The 12,124-nt window shown below is 36.6% G+C and overlaps 1 protein-coding gene across 1 annotated transcript in view; it reads right to left on the bottom strand.

Annotated features, from left to right (window-relative positions):
* Positions 1-5,802, bottom strand: part of LOC122792846 (fatty acid-binding protein, intestinal-like) — a 49,594-nt gene extending 43,792 nt beyond the window's left edge. The window contains exon 1 of the mRNA XM_044060406.1: positions 5,736-5,802. Within this exon, the coding sequence (XP_043916341.1) occupies positions 5,736-5,802 (67 nt within the window). The remainder of the gene's footprint in view (positions 1-5,735) is intronic.
* Between the last annotated feature and the right edge of the window lie 6,322 nt (positions 5,803-12,124).

Below are 12,124 nucleotides of genomic sequence, written 5' to 3'. Positions count from 1 at the left end.
GGAGGGGCAGCAACATGTATGGTGGTCTCCAGGATGTGCCTATGGCCACCAAGTTACTTTAGCAGTAGCTGTCATTATGAGTGCATGGGAGCACCCAATCTGGGGAGGGCATTGTGGTCCCTGTAGTGATGTGGGTCATCCATTCTCTTATTCAAGAAAAAGGTTAGGCCTAAACAAATATGGTCTCAATTCCAGGACGCTGCTGATGTGGCAAACTACTGTTGAGGCTGCTGAATGACAACCATTCTTGACCAACTCTCACCCTCACTCGAGAATACCCAAGATGAAGGAATGAACCGACATGGCTCAAATGGGGGAAGGTTGATGTTTATATGATTTCTCTGTAGTGGTATGTATGTGTTTGTGTGTTTGTGTGTGCGTGGGCAAGAACATTGTGTTTGAGGGAAAGGGATTGGGTAAAATTGCTGCTTATTGCTTTTTATATTACATTGTAGCAGTAGATGGTTGATTTTTAGAAAAAGCATTGTGCCTTTCAGTTACATAGTATTTAGTTAATTATGTAATAACACAGCTATTACATGCTCAAAAAAGTTTGGAGGAACACTAAAAAAGGATGATTAAATAAGACAGCAAATAAGTGAGAGTAGAAGCCTAAAATCAATGTTAACTAATAATACTCTCAGGATCGCTGCAACTAGCCTATATTCTCCTTATGTACTACTGGCAATGTCAACAAAGGTTCAGATATACACAAATAAGTGCAACACATGATACTGTACTGAATAATGTGGAAGATGAAGTAGTTAGATTGACTTACATGACAGTGGGAAAATGGGTTCCCATTGTATGTTCCAGGACTATAACTGCAATCCTAGGCAATGCAGGAATTTAAATGACATTAGGAGAAAATGTATACTAACTCTGAAAGTGCAGTATGTCAGAGCATTCTTATACATGGTACAACAGTTTTGGCATTAGTATATAAAAGTAATGAGGGTGTAGTGTGCAGCACTCTACATCTTGGGGTGCAAGGGAGAACCCCTCTGCAAAAATGCATTAAATGTGTAACACTAACTCTCATAATTTTGTAAACTGCACTGACCTGCTCATAGTTTCAGGACTCAAATTATCAAGTTTCATACTTTTGATACTGAACCTGGGCAAAGACTGCAATGTTGTGTTATGTATTATTTATATATTTACATTACTAGTGAGATATCAATTATCAAGTCTTGATCTATGTATTAAAAACTCGGTATCAGTGAATTGTTGTTAAAATAAAACTGTAATTGTTTATTATCTGGTGGTTTGAGTTTCAATCATTACCTAAAAAGGCATATTGTGTCAAGCAAAGTAAATACAGATCCTATACATAACGTCTGCATGCAATATCTAAATTAAATTGTAAACAAGAAAAAAGCTGTAATGTTAAGTGTAAGAAGGTACAATATTGCAATGGTTAGCAAATGATAATGAAGCAATGAGAAACTTGACATCTCATATCTGACCATACCTTTCAACCTCTTAGAGCAAAAAATCTGGACAAAGCCTAACATAATGGGGGGGGGGGGTGATGGGGGGGGGGTCAAAGGCCCAAAAATAGCGAATTTTTTTTAAATGTTGCCCTTCCCTTATAAATTTAAAAAGTTGTTAGAATAACAGGGTTTGTCTTTGCATGCATTTTTCTGAAGAATATAAAGCCTAAAACTCAAATGTATGTCATTATATATTGAATTCAATCCACAGATCACCCCCCGCCCCAGTGATTTTTCAGAAAACCACAGATTTATTGAGGAAAAGACCTAAAATCTATGGCAAAAATCTGGGTATTCTGTGAAAATCTGGACAGTATGTATCTAACTTTGAAAGCTCCATAGCATCCAGGAACAGCAAAACTTTTTCCCAAGCAGATCTTTGGGTAATTCAGTTCATCCTTGTAATTAAGATGCATTACAGCACTGTATAGATTTTTAGAGACAAGGTATTTATTTTACTTCAGGTAATTAATATCACTTTTCCATGTACTAATAACAACTGCTAGATGGTTTTTGGAAGAAAAAAATAAGAGGTAACACCAAATGGTAATGCGTGAGTCAAAGTGTGTGTGCGTGTGTGCATGCGTGCATGCGTGTGTGTGTGTGTGTGTGTGTGTGTGTGTGTGTGTGTGTGTGTGTGCACGTGTGTGTTAGTCAGAAATAAGTAATTTGGGTAGACTTTATTCTAAGAAAGTGTCTTGTGGGTCGAGTATTCAACATGCAGTGGTGAGCAGCAGAATACAAGAGAACCAAACCTGTGGCTCAAAACAGCTGTTTTTGTGAATCCATTTGGACAGCCAGGATGCATCATTCTAACTACTTGCTCTTACCTTCCAAAGTTTGTTTAAACAGGTGTCAGTTGTTACATTTTGCAGTTATATACAAATAACACCTGTATTTAATACAAGATTTTTTTGAAATTCACCCAGTGCCTTATGTATTTATTTTACATTTTATGACGTTGTTATGACCAAGGCCAGTGGTAAAAAAGAAAATGCAACAACATTTACAAAATATGGTTTGCATCAAGTCTAAGACAGAGAATCAAATGCAGGTTTACAAGATTAAAACATATGATACTGTATGACCCAGCAAGTGACACCAGAAGGTACAGTAGTATACAGTCTGTGCACATGACTATAGATGCTATGATTTATTTGCACTCAGTCATGTGACAGAAAGTAGTAGATAGGAAGAGAAGAGGAAAGGGCAGTTAGACAAGGAGACAGAGAGGCAGGCAGAGCATTGTTGGAAGTGGAAAGGGGATGTGGGGGTAATACATAGTAGGAAATTATGCTTTATGGTAGCAGTTACCACTGGATGAGTCCTTTTTGTAGAGCTGAAGGCCTGATCTAACTAATGTTAAAGAAATAATTGATCTAATGTTCGAATGTACTGAATTACAGATAACAAGCATAAGTTTGGAGAAGACTTTCTCCAAGACAGACATGTCAAAGGTGGTCACTGAAGTGTTTGAGCTCCTGAGATATGTGACCTATGAGGACATGAGGCTGACAAACTTTAGAGCTTGATTGCTGATGTAGTAGCATGAGCCAAGATAAAAAGTTATGGACAATAGTACTTGGAAAAAAAATTATTAAGTAATGGAGAGGATATTGGCAGAATAAAGCTGATTATACTGAGAAGTGAAACTGCCTTCTGTAGTTGGAGAAGTGAAACTGTCTTCTGTAGTTTTTTCAAACAGCAGAGGTTAGTATAATGGCTAAGATCTTTGCCTTCAAGACACAAGGTGCAGGTTTTGATTCTCACATGGGTTAATCGGCTAGGTTAAAATGCCCCACAAGGGTCGTTAGCCTAGTACTGATCCATGAGCAAGTCTTGGGAAGTATTTTTGTAAGTTGACTATTACAAGAGTTATTTGGAACCAATGTACAGACGACATTTTCGAGTTGACGGATGAGTATATTCGTAGAAATGACAGGTGTGGATGTGGGGGGTGGAGGGGTCCATGTTCCTTTCTACTTCTCAGTTGCTCCGAGGGGCATATGGATATTTTGCTGCATTTGCTGCAGTTGATGTTGTAGTTCAGTGTGCTGTTTACTTCAGGAATATGTACAGTGGAAAATGCTTGTCAGCATCTCACTGGATGGCAGAGAGGTAAACTAATTTGATATGCCTGAAGACTATTCATACCTCTATCCTTGCTTCCTAATCTGAGTGCCCAAAGGAACACAGCAAAAGTCTACTACTCCTCATACAGAGCTTAAACTGATCAATGCAGGTAGTTAGAGGACAAAGAAGAAAATGCCAAGATCCCATATCAAACAGTGAAACATGAAATGATGTCACACAGATGATATTTTTCAGCTTAAATCAGCAAGTGTTGAATTTTCACTTTTTTTGGCAATCATATCGTTTGCTTTAAATATTTTATGGTACAGAAAATTTCATATGGCGAATTAAGGACCATCTGGCCGAAATGCATACTTTTTGACTGTCTTTGATTGAAAACAGGTGTTTATAGTCAAATTTAACACTTTCAGCAAAACATTGGAACATGGACAATTCAGTTGTCCCTTAAGTTGTGTCATTTTTAGAAATTATTATATTAATTAAGGAATGCTGAATTATAGTTTCCTGCAAGGAGGTAGTGAGTGGCATTCTTTTTATGTATTTATTTAAATGTGTTGGCTGGGATGAAGTAATTACCCATCAGAACAAATTTTTTGACTGTCTAGGAGAAAATACAAAGAATGACATAGAAATGCAAATTACAGCGTCAGTAAAGGTAGCTTACAAGAGTAATACACATCAGCAGGAGTGGGAATTACAAAAAAGTTTTGCAAACGCAGTAAATAAAGAATGCACATGCATATGCTAAGCAATGCCCATTAAAATTTATACAAACATAAACTAAGTAAAGGATACATATGATATATATGCTGCAAGAAATGGCCATTAGGCATTAGCATATACCTAACATGTCGTGCATTGTTGTAACATGAGGAATACACTGGGTATTGGGCTTGAGCATTCATCAGGTATGTTACATATTACCTACAAGGCCATCAGCAGCAGAAATGTTTATCCAATCAGGACTGTTTTAAAAAAAATCAAGCTGCTCTGGACTTGCAGACCATTCTGTGATGTAGAAGCTGAGCTGTACCAAGCACTGAATATTTATTTATTTATTTATTTTAACATAAAATATTGACTGATTGTAAAGGTCACCAGGCCAACTAAATTGCTAGATCTTTTTAACACAAGGTATGACTACATTTGTTAGTTTGTTTATGTCTTTCGGCTTTTCCCGGTTAGGGGTCGCCACAACAGAACTCCGGTCCGCTAATGATTGGTAGTTGATTTTTACGTGCTGAGTTCCCAGCCCTGATGCACAACCTTCAACGAAGGTATGCCCATTCACGCATGTCTCCACGCAGAAGACGCTCTAGCTGACAATCGAACCGAACAGCGTCTTACTGTGAGGCGACAACGTTACTGCAGCACCACCACTACGGGTATAAGGTATTAATTTTTGCATTGTTCTATAAATTACATGTCATAGAAATAAATAACTTATAATTGGGATAGTGAAATGTAATTCATCACATTTGTTTAACTGATCTGGTCAGTAAGTCACAAAAATCACTAAATGCAAATATAGTCTCCTCTGAGATGTTATGACCTTAGAAACATAAAAGTTGAACACAATACAGTGAAAGTGTGTTATGCTGAATGGTTTTTGATCATCTGTGTAGGACCCAGCTGTTATAACACTCATAACCCTTCACGTTATGCTGCTGGTGAAGGCCTCCCTACTAACTACAAAGAAGCTAATGTAACTTTTCCTAACCCACAAAACTTGCATTTCATATAGCACCTACAGTTATTTATTTATTTATGTTTTCTTTTTTAGTACAATGTTAGTTAATGATTTCATAATTGCTGTTTGTCTTGCTTATAACCCTACACAGATATTTCAAAGGGGTTATCTGAGAGTCCAAAAGTGTGTGTGTGTGTGTGTGTGTGTGTGTGTGTGTGTGTGTGTGTACATGTGTGTATGTTTGCAATTCAGAAATGAAAAATTTGGGTACACTTCTTGATAATTAACTGTCTAATGGGTTAAATGCCCAAAGTACCATTATGTATTCACCAAAATATATAAAGTTTCCCAATTGGTAGACAATAATTTAGTTCTGTTATAGAATTTAAGGGCTCATTATAATGATCTGTTAATTTATGATAGAATAATCACAAGAAATAATTTAATAAACTTACCCATTTGCTCCATGAATTTGTCATAGTCTTCATTTTTGTATACTTTCCATGTCCCGTCGAATGCCATGGTGTTCTACAAAAAGTAAAAGATCAGGTAGAAGAGCCGTGTCTAATCTGCAGTCATGGCTTTTAAAGCTTGCAGGGTAATAAAATGTTTTTTTTTTTTTCTGTTATCTAGCAGTTCATCTTTATGATGATGTGGCTGTCTAAAGATCAGGTGGAACACAAAAACATGCCACAATCAGAGTCAAACGTATTTATTATGTATTTCATATTTTCATTTAGTTAATCACTGCTAAAAGAACCTTTAACATCGAAGTAGTATCCCAGCATAAAACTAATAAGATTGAGCAGAGATAATGAGTGTAGTTTGTACCTCAGCCACCAGAGGGCAGCAGTGCAATATAATGAGCAACATGTACTAGTTATAAGGACTTGGTCCTTAGATACTCCAATGTAAGTTGCATCCCTTTACAGCACAGCGCAACAGTAATCAACATAGTTTTGATTTCTCCTAGTTACTTTAACTGCAATAGTTCTGGGGTGGTTTACCTAGTCATTTGCAGTGTATGTCAAAGTTTCTATGTGGGGAAAACAGAGAGACAACTTAAACGTAGGATATATGAGCATATGAGTAGTATTAGTAATAAAAACAACCATAACGCTTTATTTAGACATCTTGCCCTATGTCCTGAGGCTAAGTTTGGCTTTTTTGTCATTGAGAAGGTACATAAGGAATTGAGGGGGGGGGGGACCTTGAGGAATCTCAATTGGCCTATAGAGAAACTTTTTGGCAAGTGGTACTTCAGGCTAACAAGTTCCCAGGCCTCAATGATAATATTTCTTTGACACCACTTTTAAAGCTTAGGTTGGCGAAACTGTGAGTTGTTTGAAACATTTAAATTAATTACAGATTATAAAAAATACACTCATGGCTTTATGTTTTGCATCTTTCATAGTTTGAAAAATGTATACTTGTATATGGACTTTCCATGGATCAAATAATTTCAATGGGTTTATCTATTTACAAGAAAGTAGTATTAAGGATTGTTTTTATTATAGTATTTGAGCTTTGTAGCATCACATGCATTTTATTTTATGTGTTCATCAAACACCCTGGGTTATTTCCCTTTTAAATATGAGTATTTGTTTTTATTAATTAATTGGATTAATTATATGTGTGTGTGTGTATGTATATATATATATATATATATATATATATATAGAGAGAGAGAGAGAGAGAGAGAGAGAGTCAATTGATTTAACATGCTGATTGTCTGATGAAGTCTGAGGAATACTTGGATGAAAATGCTGCTTGTTTTTTACTGAATTGTGTTAAGAACAATAAATCCGGGAGTCTATTTTTATAGCTACGAGTGGTGTAGTGCTGCTTTCTATTGTCCTTTTCTTGGTACTTGTTATTGCTGGACAACAGTTCCTCCTGTTCTTTTTGGTTTTTGTGTTATGGAGGAAGAAGGTCACTCTACCGGGAATGGAGTTATGGAAGGTGTCAGACCTACTCAAGTGGGCGAATTCCGTAAGATTGCTGGTCAATTGACCCAACTCAAGCTTTTGACTCCTTTAAGTTTGTTCATTGTGGATGTCCTGTCTTACTTTCGTTTACCTGGTAATCAGGAAGGTTTATCGAACCATGGGTTTAACTTACATTCCTCAGTCACTGGTGTCTCCCTTCCTGCGAATGCACAGGAAACAGGAAGTAATTCTATGTATTTTGATGCTACACCTGCGGCTCTGTGAGAAAGAACTAATTCTAATTCTCCCAGGGGAACTCAAACTAATTTGGGACTTAACTGTAATTTCAAGCAATAGCTGCAAGATAAACCGGTGTTTTGCAAGCCAGCAACTGTTGCTGCATCCACGGAGCCCTCTGAAAGTTATAGGTAAAATTTAAACCTATTACAAGAAGCACTAACCAGGTACAAAACTTTATCAATCAACAATGACTATCTCAATTAATTTATTTGTTTACGAATTGTACCTAAAGGTTTGAGACTTTACAAGTTTCCCAACAATGTTAGTGCTAGTTCTGAATTTCATCAGGAACTTATTGCTATTTTCGACAATAGTGGTTTGGAAGTTCTTAGAGCTATTGTAAAAAATAACGAAAGACAAATTGTGGTTTTAGAAGAAAAAATTGCATTGTACAATTCTCGTATGACGAGTGATTTGTTGTTTGACTTGGAAGTAGAGAAAAATAAATACTATGACATTAGAAACCTTATTGATAAGAAATGTGATGAAATTTTACATAGAAAGTACAAGAAATTGGATAGGGACATTAGGGAATATCAAGAAGGGAGACAATACCCCCAGCCTAAACAGTTTAATGTGCCCGTTGGTTCGGAAAGCAATGTATGTTCCGAATTTAACCAACAGGGCAGGGCAGTGACAATTTAACAACTATAGAAAGGGTAAATGTTTCCGATAATTATCAAGAACACCTACCCCGTAGATCGGATAGATTGCGTAATAAAAATAAAAATTCAAATTACAACCATTTTTGCACGGGGACTCATTACCAGGAGGGAGGGGGGGTTCAGGAATTATCGGTATTAGACTCAAATGTTATTAAATATGTGCAAGTAGATGACAATGTTCAAATTGTTTCAAGATGTGGTTTCCATGTATTCAATTACAGTCAGTATGAAATTACCAATGAATTTTTTGATCTTTTTGTTAAAGGTTTTAAATTTGTTCCTAAAAAGAAAAGTAATTTGACTCAAGTTATTTTTGACTTAAAGATGTTTATTCAAAAGTTGAATTTGGAGAATATTTTTGGAGATCAGCACACCTGCTTGGATTCTGATATACCTAAGAAAAATAGTGTATTAAATCCCCCTATACACCCCCAACTCAAAAACCTAGAATCTGTTATGGAAAATTAAATTAGGAAAATGTTTGAAAATAACAGGGTATATTCGAACCTGGACATTAAACAGAAGCAGGTTTTGAGTCACTTGTGTTCCAACCCATCTACCCGTGTTATGGAACCCGACAGGGGTGGGGGGTTGTCCTCATGGACAAACGGACAAGATTATATATGAAGGCAAGATGTTTTCTATCCTTAATGATGGTAGTAGATATAGTAAGGTCTCCATTAATGAGGTCAATCTATCATACAAGAAAATTGATTTGGCACTTAAGGATCTTTTTGATCAGGAGGTTATAGATTTTAAAACACAACAATATTTGGAGAACAATTCCCCAAGGGTACCCTCAATTTTGGGATACCTAAGATTCATAAGTGCATTGGGGACCCCCTCTCTGACCCATTGTGGTCTCAGAAGGTGCTAAGATTGCACCTTTAGCTAAGTTCCTTGACTGGAAACTCAAGGTGTTATGGGTAGGGAAGTTTACCTACTGAAGGATTCATGGGAATTCATGAGGAAGGTCAAAAATTAACTATATACACCAGGATTAATATTTGTTACAGTCAATGCTGTTGACATATTTTCAGTAATACCCCATGAGAATGGATTGACCTGGCTTGAGGAAGCTCTTAGGGGCAGTTCTGGTACAACTGAGAATAGTATATTCATGTGTTTGGAAATAGCAGACCTTGTCTTGAAAAATAATTTTATGTATTTTGAAGGCGAGTTCTTCAAACAGGAGACTGGAGTGGCAATGGTGGCTAGTTGTGCCCCCATTTTTGCAGATATGGTAGTATCCATATGGGAGAAACAATTTTTGTACAACAATGATTACATCCAAAAGTGGACATTATACACCAGGTTTTTGGATGACATCTGTATTTTTTGGACAGGTAGTTTAGATGAATTAGATGAATTCATTCATTACATTAATCAAGCTACTACATTTTTCAAATTTACATACTAGACCAGTTTTGACAAGGTGAACTACCTAGATGTCTTAATTAGCAAACATGAACAAGGTTTTAAATCTTCCATCTATAGAAAATCTACCTATTCCAACACATATATTAGTTTCATGAGTGCACACCCTTTCTTTCAGAAGAAAGGGATTATTAAAGGCCAATATGTGCGTGCAAGTCGCATGACATCAACTGAAACTGATTTTGAGATTGAATGTTCCCTACTCAAGGGAATGTTTTTGGAACGAGGTTAGCCTGGGATTTAATTATTAAAATTCAACAAGAAGTATCACAGGGGAGGAAGGATAAATATATACCAATTTTGGGAAGGGGTATTGATTTTTCTAATCAATATGGAGCACTTAGCCAGATTGATGGAAGTTATAACAGATATTTTATTACCAATTTTAGTGGTAATGCATACCATATTAAAGCTATTGTTGAAAACGAGTGTAAAAAATTTTTTGACCTCACCAATTTACCCATCCTCAAAAATAAATCTATTAAGGTAGCTTTTAGAAGGGGCCAGAATATAAAAAAGTTTGTTGGAAAAAGCCAATTACGAGTCCATTCTTTCACATAAGAGAAAGGGGACATACAAGTGTGGGGTTTGTAAGCAATGCCCCTACATTATACAAAAGGAAGAAGTATTGGTAGCCTCTAGACAAAAAAGTTTTGATTTCCCCTAGTTATTTTAACTGCAATAGTTCTAGGGTGGTTTACCTAGTCATTTGCAGTGTATGTCAAAGTTTCTATGTGGGGAAAACAGAGAGACAACTTAAACATAGGATATACGAGCATATGAATAGTATTAGTAATAAAAACAACCATAATGCTTTATTGAAACATCTTGCCCTATGTCCTGAGGTTAAGTTCGGCTTTTTTGTCATTGAGAAGGTACATAAGGAATTGAGGGGGGACCTTGGGAATCTCAATTGGCCTATAGAGAAACGTTTTGGCAAGTGGTACTTCAGGCTAACAAGTTCCCAGGCCTCAGTGATAATATTTCTTTGACACCACTTTTAAAGCTTAGGTTGGTGAAACTGTGAGTTGTTTGAAACATTTAAATTAATTACAGATTATAAAAATGTACACTCATGGCTTTATGTTTTACATCTTTCAAAGTTTGTAAAATGTATACTTGTATATGGACTTTCCATGGATCAAATAATTTCAATGGGTTTATCTATGTACAAGAAAATAGTATTTAGGATTGTTTTTATTATAGTATTTGAGTTTTGTAGCATCACATGCATTTTATTTTATGTGTTCATCAAACACCCTGGGTTATTCCCCTTTTAAATATGAGTATTTGTTTTTATTAATTAATTGGATTAATTATATGTGTGTGTGTGTGTGTATGTATATATATATATATATATATATATATATATATATATATATATATATATGTATATATATATATATATATATATATATATATATATATATATATATATATATATATATATATATATATATATCTACCCCGGGATTCATGAAGCTTGGCGCAAGGCCGGCATTAGGTTTGCGCCGACCATGTGGCGTGTAGATGGCGCAGTAGCGCCAAATGCATATTAATGAAGGCGCACTGCTGCCACAGCCATGTGCATAGGAAATGAGCTCGAGTGCATAGGGCGTGTCGAAGTGCCGCACGGAGGCGTGGAAATGCCAGCTGTTGACGTGCAACCTAAAATGCTTGCATAAAACAATTTGCATGCAATAGTAATCACATCTGTCAGTGTCCATGGATACTGAAACGTATGCAAAGCATGCAAGACAATTCCTGCGAACACAAAATGAAGAAGCAAACACAAATGTACGGTAGGGAATAACGGGTCCCTGTCCCTCGAACAAATGACATTGAAAACCGTGTGCCCATATTCCAATGCAGTGTAGATAGTTATACCAAGTGGAAGTGAAATGCATCATGTTAGCGCGCCGCCAATAGCTACGTCCAGCCCAATGGTCAGGGTCACCAGCTGTCCCACATTGTGAGGGAGAGTACACAGCTGGGCAGATGTGTCCATAACAATACCATGATAAATGTAAATATCTAGCGACCGTATGACAGAATTATATCCCACAACGCATGTAATAGTCACATACAATAGGTATGTCCATATGTAACATACCACATGTGACTAGAAATAGAATAAGCAAGTAAACGAAACAGAAGGAGCATATAAACTGCTACAACAATAAGACAACATGTAGGCAGAAAGGAAAAGTATTATCCATAGTGCTGACCGTGGGTATGTGTTGTCCAGTACAATCGGATATGTGTCCGGAATATATCCCATCCTGGACATATGAAAAGGTGGCACCCTACCAATGATCAGAGCAGTCGACCAAAATCCGCCCATATGTGGTCCAAGCTGTACTTGTCAGGATGTGTCACAGTTGAACGGGTATTACCCGGGTGTACCAACCATGTCATGAAAGTTAAGTATGGGCGTGTACCTATGTGCGTGATGTACAGCATGTGGAAGGTGAAACATGCAAGGGTAGTCCACACAACCATACAGGTACCTGA

Source organism: Protopterus annectens, chromosome 2.part0 (assembly GCF_019279795.1).
Source record: "Protopterus annectens isolate FY-2018-M chromosome 2.part0, PAN1.0, whole genome shotgun sequence".
NCBI classification, from domain to species: domain Eukaryota; kingdom Metazoa; phylum Chordata; order Ceratodontiformes; family Protopteridae; genus Protopterus; species Protopterus annectens.
This window is presented reverse-complemented; position numbering and strand designations above follow the sequence as displayed.